The 13,792-nt window shown below is 34.0% G+C and overlaps 1 protein-coding gene across 5 annotated transcripts in view; it reads left to right on the forward strand.

Annotated features, from left to right (window-relative positions):
- The window catches only part of LOC138701729 (ATP-binding cassette sub-family C member 4-like), a 102,830-nt gene extending 89,479 nt beyond the window's left edge, over positions 1-13,351 (forward strand). For all 5 annotated transcript variants that reach the window (XM_069828939.1, XM_069828940.1, XM_069828943.1 and 2 more), the window contains 5 exons: positions 162-407; positions 3,103-3,263; positions 5,606-5,735; positions 7,555-7,665; positions 9,838-13,351. In XM_069828939.1, coding sequence (XP_069685040.1) covers positions 162-407; positions 3,103-3,263; positions 5,606-5,735; positions 7,555-7,665; positions 9,838-9,897 — 708 coding nt within the window. In that variant the 3' untranslated portion in view covers positions 9,898-13,351. The remainder of the gene's footprint in view (positions 1-161; positions 408-3,102; positions 3,264-5,605; positions 5,736-7,554; positions 7,666-9,837) is intronic.
- The last annotated feature ends 441 nt before the right edge of the window (positions 13,352-13,792 follow it).

The raw sequence follows: 13,792 nt of genomic DNA on the forward strand, positions 1-13,792 counted from the left end.
CTTTTTCTGATGACGTAAACACTTTCCGAGAGACAGACGGTTTTTTTTTTTATATATATTTCATACGAACTCACAGTAGATAGTGAAAGATTTTATAAACCTGGAGGTTTAAATTTTCCATGCAGGAAATTAACTTTCATTCCTTTTTTTTTCAATTCTAGATTGGAATAGTGGGTCGTACAGGAGCCGGAAAGTCATCACTCATCTCGGCTCTGTTCCGTCTTGCCAAACTGGAAGGCTGCGTCAGGATTGACGGCACTAACACCAATGAACTGGGTCTGCACGATCTGAGAAAGAAAATCTCCATCATCCCGCAGGAGCCTGTCCTATTCTCCGAGTCGCTCAGACATAACCTCGACCCCTTCAAACAATACCCAGACGACGCCTTGTGGAACGCTTTGGAAGAGGTACGTAGAATTCCCTTATTACCCAGAGACCTTCTAAAAAGCACCGTTAATTCACTCAAGCAGATTGCACAAACAATTGCGTTTACCCACTCAATTAGATTGCACAAACTGATAAGGACCAATGTTGGATGATCACAAGCAACTCGAATCCATGATACTTGAGTAATGCGCAATGTTAACGTATTTAGAGTCATATCAGCTTCTGAAGCCACATCCAAGAAGTCTTCAGATTTCATTGAAATGACTTTGAATGTTTTTTTTTTTTTTTTTTTTTTTTAATTCTGGCCGACCTTACAATGTCCTGCATTTCATCAGGAACCATTACTTTACAAACCCTCTCCCTTAGCAGTTGTGTATGGCTTCCCTTGCTGCCGTAGTTTCCTATTTTCTACACACTTCTTTGCCTTAGATACTTTTATAGTTAGTGGCCTGTTATTATCCATGATAAAAGCTACAAAACCGCTACATTCACTGCAGATCAACACAGTGAGTAACCCTCCACAGAACATACACTAGGCGGCACTTATAGTGTGGGACGGGTCAGCTTACTTCATACCCTAAGGGTGAAACCTAACCATTTTTCCCCCATTACTACATATGCTAGTGGTTGTGGTGATTTTCTAGTTTGCAGGTTGAATTTTCTTTTGCCAACTTCGTTTCGAATTTCGATACTGACAAATGCTACAAATGGTAGTGATTTTGTAACTAGTATGTTGGCAGCTGAGACAAGTATCGATAATATTTGTCGGTACTGGAGTTCCATGAAATTGAAATTGTACTAGATTCCTGAGCCTGTTACTGGAAACTAGTGAAATTTGAACATACTAATAATTAATTAATATTCGTATTAATATTAATACATAATAGTTATTTTATGTGTTGCGTTGTGGTTATAATTCAAGACTATAGTCGGGTAAGTTTTCGGAGTTAATAGTAATAATAAGTTCATGTGATCAAACAAAATGCATTTTTAGGTTATGTCTCGTGAGTGAATTGTTTAGTCAAACCTATAGTCAAACAGAATACTAGACATGTTGAGCCCTTTCTCGTATAGTTTGCCTACGAAAATGTGTTACAAATTATTGAATTATTTAGCATAAACGTCCAACATAAAGTACGGTACGTAAATAAGTTATTTAGTATGAAGGATCGTGTGATATCTGGTAACAGTTGGCAACACTGACAAGACGGCAATATTTGCTGTTTAGGAACTGTTCTTATGTGACCCTCACTATATATCGTTCATCAGGACTATACTACGGCACTTATATGGAGAGCCACCTGGAATGCACTCGTTTGACTATATGGAAGGATGTTTGGCACATATATCCATTACTATGACATTGGCACTGCTACATATATCACATTCCATAACAAAAACGAAAATTTGAACTCGGAGGCACTTTTCCATGTCTGCTCCTCAACTATCATCATAGGTCTATTTAATGACAAGATAAGCTACTTTCTGGGTAAGAAATAAACTTACACATAAGTCAGCGTTTGGTTTTAACAATAATTTAATACACTTTCGGTGTTATACAGGGACATCATTTTATTTTTACTTCAATTTTTATTGTACCTGAGTTTTTGAATGTACTTCACTCCCACCCCGTCTACTAATGAAGTTCAAACTCCACACAGAACCAAAACCGCAGATAGTAAGCAGTACTGAGTTACTGAGTATAGTACGTTCCAGAAATATATTCGCGTTTTCCAGTGACGAAAGAGCTTTCAATATTGAATCATATTTTCGCACAGGTACTGTCCGTTTGCCTACGTCGCATCCTGATTTCCCCCACCTGCTTCTGCTCGCCCCTCTGTAAAAGCTGGGCTGTCTTAGCTCTTTTCTGAAAACATTAATTTCTCTTAGGAATTGGACGTTTACGTAATATTATACAGCTGTTTAATTTAACTCAAATAAAAGGGCCTCGTTAAGTAATTAACTGTCACGTGATTTCCTCCCTTTCTACAATCCTGCGGCATAACTACTTGGACGGACAGTAGATAGCATGTCTGAGTAATTTTATATTTTCGGGTCGGGCAGAAGTGAAGATTGAATTTACAGTACGTATAGTAGGTGCAGAATTATTTCAACATGAGTTACTAGTACGAAGGACGAAACTGGCAATTGGAATTAGATGCAATAGTCTATATTGCGATAATATGCACAAAAGAACTGAAGCCTGTATCGAAATGAACGGCCACCATTTTCAAAATTGTGTTTAAATATTCATATTATGATTATTTTTCAATTTAACTTCTTTCTCTATATTGTACGCTAATGTGCTGTAGACAGTATAATATACACCGCATAATGAATACGTTCGCATGGATAACTCACTTCGTGAGTAAAAACACTTATTTTTAATACAGTACTGTACTTTGATTAAAGAAAAACCTAATGAAAATTATGAAACTCAAAATCGCGATATTTCCTAGTTTACGTAAATGGATTAACTACTTTTCTTCCTTCCTATACCTAGTAGAGTGATTTGTGTTTTACGCCAGTATCATCGAACTCCAGTCTTGGAGGGGAGAGCAAGCGGTGTTTCCGGTTCTCTAAAGGTATAGACAGGTTAATATTAAAAATGTTAGTAGAAATAAAATGATGTCCCTGTATTATTAATTCAAAACGTTAGCCCTGGTAAGTAAAAATATATCCAATGAGAAATTAAAACTGACCTTTTTTTTCCAGGTTGATTTGAAATCAGCCGTAAGTGGCCTAGAGATGCAAGTCCAAGAGGGGGGCTCCAACTTCAGCGTGGGACAGAGACAGCTGATATGTCTTGCTAGAGCCATTCTTCGAAACAACAAAATATTGGTTCTGGATGAAGCTACAGCGAACGTTGACCCAGAGTAAGACAGCCAGATTACTTCATTATCCTCATACATATCATTTTTACTTCAAGACTTTAAGCCACTGGACTGTGGAAGTTTCAGATGTAGTATCACACCATCTTTTCGTTGGTTTATTTATTCTCTTGTACCCTTAGACTTCTAATTAATTCTGTCAATGGCCATTATGTGCCAGCGATTTTTTAACATGAAACGTTCATGCGCCTGACATTCAAGAAATCTGGTCACACTTTCTGTTAATACAGTGACGTTACACAAGCGATAAGAGCTGCGCTATTCCACTCAGACTATGAATATGTATAGGCCTAGTAAATGTAGAAGCTTAACGAAATATTCAACTTACAGTACTTTTAATTCAATAAAAAATTATTATTCGTACACAAATTGGGTAATTAATAAATACGGTGAGTAGACTTAAAAAAAAGGATAGAAATAGTAAATTTATTATAATTATCCCAATTCTAAAGTACTTTACTGTGATATTTTTAATTTCCAAATTAATCCAAAATTGTAATAGCCTTTAAACTTCGAACCTGACGAAATGTTCTGAAAAAAAATTGTGAGAAAACAGCTTGTAAAATTTGCAGGGAATTGAAGTTCAAAAGTATATTGCGTAATTTTTATGCTTTCGAGCGTTGCACAGCATTGAAACTTGCTCAACATATAAAAAATAGATTGCTGATGCATTTTTACAAGAAAACGAAACTAATATTTTTAACTGAAAAGACCAAAATTTCACTCCCCCCTCTAATTAAAAGGCCCCGCCTGTTAAATTTAAATGCGGGTAGTATAAAGACAGAAATGAAAATAAATACAAAAATTTTATTTCAAATCCAAAACATTACAATTTCAAACTTACTCGCAATGGCAATCGAGAATAACCTAAATGTTTCATGCAAGTATAGGCATTCGATGAATCTACTGACACTTTTATTATTTTGCCTTTCATTTAGAGAAAAATGTTTAATTATTCTTTTATTAAGTATAGCTTTTTTTTCTCTGTGTTCATCATATTACAATTTCGAACTAGTAAAAATGTCCCTTTCTAAGTTGTAAATTAAATGTAGTTATGTTTTCGAAAAGTCCACAGTCAGAGTGGTACCTATTGTGAAGTAGGAGAGTAAAGTCTTTATAAAATTTTGAAACTGCTTACTTTTAACTATCTTTCTGATATTTCCATATTCTCTATGACTAAGAGTTTTCTTGTATGCATGCATAATAGATTTCTTAATTGTACAACAATGTAGGCCTATATGAGAGAGACATTCTTTCGTTAATGTTTCATTGATCATGCAGTATGTTAAGACTTGAAGTTTTGTTTAAATCAGAATTTTTGCAATGAATATTGTACTGTACAACATAGACTATTGTACTGTATTGAAGTATTGAAGCTTCTACATTCATTACAGTTTTTTTTTATTTCTCCACTTGAAAACTGCACAAAATTCTTCAATCGCAGCAGTCGATAAAAGTAGAAACTTTCAAGCCGAGTTTCTTAATGAAATGTAAGAAAGTAACTTATTAAAGATAAATCCGAATGAATAATTGATGTTTGTAACTTTTCAATCGACTGTTTTCTTATTACAATGTTTTTCTACGGCACCAGAGCTCGTTTTTGGGAAAATCCTTCGTTTTATTTGTATTTAAAATATTGCTGTTCCTACTCTAAGCAAATAATATTTCCTTTAGGATGCGTATTATCCGGGCTAGAGGGCCGTGGTCTGTCGGTTGTACCAAACGTTTCGTCCACCGGAGTAGTGGACGAAACGTTTGGTTGTAACACCAACAGACCACACCCTCTAGTCCGGAAAATACGCATCCTATCAACGCCGGCCGTGAAAGCCTACATTCTAAGATTAATATTTCCTTTGTTTATATTACGTAGATACACATCTCAGTTTGGGTAAACATGACTTGTTTTCCAAATAATATTATCACAAAACGAAAACATGTCTTCATTATTTTATCATTCATTAAAAAAAAAAATATTTTCAACTAGCTTACGAAAACCCCTAAAAAAAATACAGTGTGATCGAAAAGTCTCTCCGCAGTAGTTGTTTAGCCCGTGGCGGGAAGACAATCCACTAGGAAGAGAATTCACGTGGCAGCATTGGCCGCTAAGCATATGGTGGACTGGCGATGTGATGTTGTCAAACCGGAATTAAAGGCGAAGTGCCAACTTTCTACAGTATTACGTGCCAACTTTCTACAGGATTACTAGAACTAATGGAGCTGCGGAGGGACTTTTTGATCGCACTGTATAATATATTACCCATACATTATCGCGTATGACTCAGGATCATGTATAAAACTAAAATTAATTGTAATTGTCTCTCTTATAGGACTGACACGTTTGTCCAAGAAACAATAAGGAAAAAGTTCAAGAACTGCACCGTTCTCACAATAGCTCATCGACTCAACACAATCATGGACTCTGACAGAGTGCTTGTGATGGATGCTGGCACTATGGTGGTACGTATTATTGTCATTATTATTTCATTTATTATTATTCAGATTATCTTCCTTGTAGCTCAGTCGATGGCATTTTCTGCTACAAATTCAGTGATTAATTATGAAATGTCACAGTTAGCACAGTTACAGTTAAGTAAAGTACGTAAGTTATAGGCCTATCAATTAGAGGCCATGAAGGTCCACAGGATAGCGGGATGTTAAGACTTCCATCTCTGCAGACAATCGGCATTAGTAGTAGTAGATATTTTAGTCCTGTTTAGCCTTTACCCTGAAGAAATGTCCCTATCCAATATTTATAGAACAAAATTCCACTATAAAACTTTCAAACAATACACTGACCTCCAGAAAAAGCATAACACTTCAGTAAAATGAGAATAATCTATTCTACTTCATACATTTTTAATGCACACGAACAGGAAACAAAATTATTATAACGGAAGAGAGATCATATTGTATTGTATTGTATTTATTAACATCCCATGGTGTTCGTACATTGCTTCACAGCTAGAATATGGAACAAGTCAAAAAACGTAATACTATTATAAAGTCTTAATTTATAGTCACAGTCTAAATGAAATATATACAGAAGAGATTTACAATATAGTCTACTAGTACAACACAAAGTTTTAGTATCAATTTCATGAAGCGTTATTGAATGTCATGAATTCAACTACAGAATAGAAGGCGTGAGAAATTAGGTACTTCTTTAATTTGGCCCTAAATAATCTTATGTTTTGAGTTTCATTTTTTATATCGATAAGGAGGCTATTAAAATTTTTACTGCCATATAATGCACTCCTTTTTGATAGCATGATAGACTTGCCGATGGAGTATGAAAGTCATTTCTTTGAGGTGTAGTTATGCTATGAACTGTTGAATTAGTTACAAAGTTTTTACGATTACATAAGAGGAAGATTATTAATGAAAAGATATACTGACAAGCCATGGGCATTATTTGTAGTTTTTTTTTAAATAGTCCTACAAGATTCACTAGATTTGGCACCTACTATTATTCTAATTACTATTTTTTGTAATAGGAATATACTGTTACTATCTGTGGAATTTCCCCAGAATGTTATTCCGAAACTCATTACCGAGTGAAAGTATGCAAAGTATATTGTTTTTAAGGTATTGATATTTACTATCTTTTGCATAGATCTACTAGCAAAACATACTGAATTGAGTTTGGGGGTAATTTCTTTAATATGATTTTTTCAATTTAACACACTCGATTTTTAAGCCAAGAAATTTGGTTGTTGTTGTTGTTGTTTTTAATAGGGATCTATTGTTAATTATTGCGCTAGAAATTTAAAGAATTCAAAACATGCATTTTTAAAATCCACTGTTGATTCTTTATTTTCTCATGTCTTTTAGTCGCTTTTAAGGTAGCAAAGAATGGATATGTTAACAACAGAGATCAAGACATTACGTTTTTTTGGAGGAAATTGTAGACCTATATTATGTGGAACTTTCAAATTTTATTTTTAATTATAAAATTTATTTAATAACAAAATTCAATGTAATTTAAAACAGTAAAAATTTACTAGACCTACTTCGAGTGTAATAGATATACAGCATTCTGCTCCAAAATCTTTATCAGGAGTTTCTAACGGACAAGATTTATAACATTTTGAAATGGATTGTTGCTAAAATTTCTCTAACATGGGTCAGATCACTCCGCAGTATTTTCTTTTCAGAAAAAGCTAACTTATCACTCTTTAAGTTTGATATAATTCAGTGCATAGTGTTAGACATTTAGCATATTCATTGCGAATATTACAGCCTTGTATTAAAAAATTTGTATCTTTTTTTTTTTCAGGAATATGACTATCCCTACGCGCTACTACAGAAAAAGAACGGATACTTCTACAAATTGGTACAAGAAACGGGTCCTCAGATGGCAGAACAACTGTATAAAGTGGCAGAAGAGGTAAGAGTGAAGTTCACTAGCTTACATTGCTATAGGGCAGAAAACAGAATTATGTTCTCATTAGAATGTAAATATACAGAGAATTCGTCAGGAAACAAGCTTTGCTCAGGTAAATGTCGTCGGCCTACTGTTATACAGGGTGATTCGCGAGGATTTACAGTCCTTTACGGAGCTTATTTCTGGAGACATTTTGAGCAAAAAATGTCATATAAACATAGTTCCTATTCTCAATATTTTCAGTTACACTAATTTAAATTTGTTTGTAAAATACGTTTTTTCTTTAGTTTGAAGGTAAAAGGATAATACAAATAGAGATTGAACCATTCAGCAGTATCAGTTTCTTTAATTGGCAAATATTATGAAGCTAAAAATGTGCTGTGAACTCCTTAGTTGCTTCGTACAGACATCTTTTTTTCTGTTTTAACCAGAAAATTACATTATTCTTACGCACTTATCACAACAGTTATTACAAATCACACCACTTCCACAGACTTAATTATTTGCAGTTCAATTTTGCATCCTAATTTACAGTCTTGGAGAGTTTATAACACATTTTAAAAAATGTCGTCGTCCCCTTGAGTAGGCCTACACTTGGCCGCACGCTTGTGAAAGGCACTCGTCGCTACGTAACTGCATACGGCTATCTTTGCTTTCCGTAGCGCTCGCGCTGGCTGCTGACTGCACGCTGACCAAGATCACGCGTTCACAGCAATGCGTTCCAATAACGAAACGTAACTCTGTAAATATTGAGAATAGGACCCATGTTTATATGACATTTTTTGCTCAGAATGTCTTCGGAAATAAGTTCCGTAAAGGACGGTTAATCCTCGTGACTCACCCTATAGCTCGAAAGCGACTGCCGAGAAATATTGTGTACATTTCCCCTGGATCGAATGAGATGATTTTGTGTTGCGTAGTATGGTTAGATAACACTGGCTGACAGGACATAAGGTTACAGCAATAGTATACAGCTGATTTCCATTCAGTACAGTTTAGTTCTTGGTAATGCATTACACATTAGAACAGTAAATCTTCAGAAAGAAACTTACATGTCATAGATCAGAATGGATGTTAATATGTGAATGCTATTTCATCTCACCAACTAATACTATTGATACTAGTGATTTGATCCTGCTTGAGTGGAAGAGAAGGCCTGATGGCCTTAATTCTTACTCACTTACTTACTGGCTTTTAAGAAACCCGGAGGTTCATTGCCGCCCTCACATAAGCCCGCCATTGGTCCCTATCCTGAGCAAGATTAATCCATTCTCTATCATCATATCCCACCTTCCTCAAATCCATTTTAATATTATCTTCCCATCTATGTCTCGGCCTCCCTAAAGGTCTTTTTCCCTCCGGCCTCCCAACTAACACTCTATATGCATTTCTGGATTCGCCTATACGTGCTACATGCCCTGCCCATCTCAAACGTCTGGATTTAATGTTCCTAATTATGTCAGATGAAGAATACAATGCGTTGTGTTGTGTAACTTTCTCCATTCTCCTGTAACTTCATCCCTCTTAGTCCCAAATATTTTCTTAAGCACCTCATTCTGAAACACTCTTAACCTATGTTCCTTTCTCAAAGTGAGAGTCCAAGTTTCACAACCATAAAGAACAACCGGTAATATGACTGTTTTATAAATTCTAACTTTCAGATTTTTTGACAGCAGACTGGATAATAAAAGCTTCTCAACCGAATAATAACAGGCATGTCCCATATATATTCTGTGTTTAATTTCCTCCCCAGTATCATTTATATTTGTTACTGTTGCTCCAAGATATTTGAACTTCTCCACCTCTTCAAAAGATAAATTTCCAATTTTTATATTTCCATTTCGTACAATATTCTCGTCACGAGACATAATCATATACTTTGTCTTTTCGGGATTTACTTCTAATCCTATCTCTTTACTTGCTTCCAGTAAAATTCCCGTGTTTTCCCTAATCGTTTGTGGATTTTCTCCTAACATATTCACGTCACCCGCATAGACAAGCAGCTGATGTAACCCGTTCAATTCCAAACCCTCTCTGTTATCCTGGGGCCTTAATTCTGCCAGGGAAAATAAAACTATTATTATTATTACTGTTTGATATTATTTGAAACATAGTTATAAAAATGTTCATTGTAAAATTTTATCCACTAACTGGATTATATTTTATTCTTTTCAGGCATACCGCAAATCAAAAGGAGAAACTATAGAAAAGGAGGATGCAACAACAGCTTTATAACAAGACTTATATTTCCAAGACATTTTAATTTATTTGTATATAAATCAGCTGGAACGTTTAATTGAAGGTATATGTGCACAGACTGCATATAAGGTTGTGTAATACTCCCTTCATTAGTAAAGAAATGAATCATTAGGTAATTCATGAGCGCCTAAAAGGCCCACCGCGATTCTTCTGCTATTACAAGAGGATGTCACAAATACTGTGTATAGGAAAGCGTGAAGAGGATGCATAACAAGGAGTATTAGGCCTTTCACAGCTAAGATCTGGCGATATTCAATACCACTTCATGGCATGTCGTCATCGAAATAAAACACTGACGTTTGTGTTAAGTGAAAGGTAAAGCAATGCTGAACATATCTGGTAACGTCTCTTGATGACATGGGTCTCTTTATTCCATGTGAAGACAGATTAAAGTCTGGTAAACAGTTGAAAAGTTCCTTACGTAGTGAAGTGATACGCAGTTTGTATTTATTGAGTGAGTGTGCTTTGGTTTGTCGTGTTTTACCACAGTAATATTTTCGATTATCAATTCAGTTATGTTTTCTATGTAAAAAATGGTCTGCATAGTATTCCATATAGTTGGTGTCATGAGTAACAAAATTTTTGTAACCTTATACAGGAGACTGAAAAATTAGGAAGGGAATATAAAATTCCTTTTACAGACTTTATTGATTTTTATAACATACTTGTTTAAAAAATTTAAATACATTATTTAATGTATTACATTTTTACTTTTAGAGCAGTTATAGAGTGTAATATTATATAACCATTATACGAGCATGCGCATTACAGTCTTCCACCCCTGAAGCTTTCATTCTTGAAGTACCCGTAATTAAGTGGTATATTGTATGTCTCCAGCGGGAATTTTCTAATGGCTACTGACTTTCAGGTACAGATTCCTCTGTTAGCTGACTCCTTGTGGTGCTCTCTGGTGTCTAAAAGTATAAATTATGTGAATTTCTTATTGATATATCTCTATTACAGACGCCATCAGTAAAATATCAGGGCCCCACATGTATCTCTGTGAATTTCAAAGACTCAAACATCAATAAGGAAGAAAATTGGTTAAGTGCTGACACCATACCCCAATTCAATAAGAAATTTATAGAATGTACAATGTACAAATATAACTTCATAGCCTGTGCTTTAGCCTGTCCCGAGTAAATTTTCATTCAATAAAAACAGAGGTTAAGGAACGTATGCGTACTATATTTTATCACTCATTTATTACGAAGGTGTACCATGCTTTTATAAACCACTACCTGTATTTGAAATTGAAATAGGTTTTATTGGAACCCAGCAGTATAAGTGTAAATATTATTTATCACAATTAACTTTTAAGAATAAACTACTATGACGTAATGTGGAGTGTAAAATTTAAGAGTAGTTTTTATCTTGTTGAAGAAAACATTGTAAAAATTGGACAATTTAAAAATGCCATTCTATCACTAAAAAGATTAAATGGTCTTTGATGGCCCCTTTAAGCATTTTAGAGTACTACAAAATGTATTAAATTTCATGATTTTTCATGAAACGTGGACATATTTAAACATTTTCCTATTAAAACGTAAAAAACATAATAGGCATTTTTCCTAAAATCCTAGAGCTAGTTATTACATACCGCATACTTCTTGTTAATAATTCTATTAAAACAATCTATAGTTTAATACTTCTTTATTGCGGGACGAACTCTGTAACTTAACAATCCATCGCTGCACAATTGTATTGAACATTTGTATATAGTAGGCGTACTTCCTGAAACAAAATTGTCTGCTATTGCTACTATTTGTTGTCCATGTTATTCGTACTCTGTATATATATATATGTATATATATATATATATATATATATATATATATATCAGATTGGCCATTCTCATGTTATGAAATGGCAACAAAAAATGAGAACCACCACCAGAGCCTCCACTGGTCGAAAAGGTATTTTTTGTAACGACCGCTAGATGTAAGTACAGTTCCTCCATGCTATTCCATAAAGTTACAACATAACTTCTTTTGCAGTCATTAGATGGCAGCATAGTGGAATAGATAAAAGTGGTTGCCTTGAAAGTTCATTAGGCTGATCAATCTGTTAAATCGTCGTTGTTGCTGCAATAACTCCTATGTGACATATTTTCAGATTTTTGCTCTATTAAATAACTTAAATAGTGATACAGCAAATAATAAAATCTCCTATATGTAATTACATTTCTTTCTTTCGAAAATGTAAGAATTCACAATCTCCTATGTGCCATAGAATGAATAAATGTGTTTTTCCCTCCTACTGAAAAAATTTATATTTTGTACTTAGAAGTTATTGCAGGAACGACGACGATATATTATGCGATCAGGGTTATACGAAAGCTGAACTTTAGTCTACCCTTCGACAGACATAATGTAAGGTTTTTCTCGGAGTTATTTATTCTTTTCGTAAATTCGTAACTAATGTTTGTGCAAATAATCACCTTTAACGTAGGAATTTAAAATCAATCAAACAAGAAAATATCTTATATCTGTGACTAAAAACGTAAAAATAGATACTTAAATATAAATAACAGCAATTTTTTGTAATTACCAAAGACTACTTTTAAATGCACATAATTATATCGAAGTGGAAAACTTGCCTAATAAAATTCATGAAAACGATACCTCATACCACAAAAATCAGTAACACGTGGGTACAATTTTATCACCTTAAATTTCTTAACAAAGAACAAGAGAATATTTAAATTTAGTATAATTAGGATATTGCAATACATTTATTCATCTAAAACAAGATAAACTGTAATTAAGCTTTAAGAACGTCGATATAAACACACTTAACACAAAGATTGCTATTTTCATGTTATGTATTTAGAAAATACAGTTAAGTTTATTCAGTTTCTTAGTACTTAATAAACTGTAATTCATTTAAGCAAACCATCAACCTTGAATGTGAATAACATAGCACTTTCTTGTAAATACCAAAGACCAAATGTTTACTACAGATTCTAGTGTAAATTGTATATCAAAGGCTTGTGAAGAGTTTAAAGAATTTTTGCCTTTCTGTGATGTTAAATTAATGTATTTTTCATGGGATAAGGACATTGCCACTGAGTTTGTAAATATCTTACTCCTGCAAGAGTAAAAAAAGTTTCCACATAAGTTGCTTTTATTGATAATTTTTCAGATTGTAACCATAAAAAAAATTTTAATTATTGTACCGTCTATTATAGTGACCTTAGATAATCTAGTCATCTCTTGCAATTATCATTGAAGCGTACATATGTTTACCATACATGTATCAGACACATGTCTGATGTGGAGTACCAATACGAGTGTTGTACTTCCATGGCAACTGTTTCTTTACTTTGTATAATTCACCACACGATGAGCTATCGTGGAACGATGTACTATCAGTGAAAGAGAGTATGAATTGTATATATTTTAAGAAATAAATTATATGCTCATTATAATTATGTACATTATTTCCTTGACACTTCTGATGTAAGTAATCATCATCATCATCATCATCCTTCACGAATTAGGCCTCTGTAGACCTGTTTCGGCCCCATCTAGCAGTCTTCTTAAAGGTCTTCCTGGTCGACGATGTCCTCTAGGTTTGTATTGCATCATAATTTTTGGGATTCTTGAATTTTCCATTCTTCTTACATGATCTAGCCAATTGAATTTGTATCTGCTGATTTTTTCTTCTACTAACTCTACTTCTAATTGTTCTAAAATTTCTTCATTCCTTTTTCGGTCTAAAAGAGTATATCCTGCTGTCCTCCTGAAAAATTTCATTTCCATTGCTTTGAGTCTCTTCACGTCTTTTTTCTTTAATGACCAAATCTCGCTTCCGTATAAAAGGGAGGGTAATGCTAGTGTATTATATATTTTTATTCTTGTAGAGTTTT

The sequence above is a fragment of the Periplaneta americana genome, chromosome 6 (genome assembly GCF_040183065.1).
Source record: "Periplaneta americana isolate PAMFEO1 chromosome 6, P.americana_PAMFEO1_priV1, whole genome shotgun sequence".
Taxonomy (NCBI): domain Eukaryota; kingdom Metazoa; phylum Arthropoda; class Insecta; order Blattodea; family Blattidae; genus Periplaneta; species Periplaneta americana.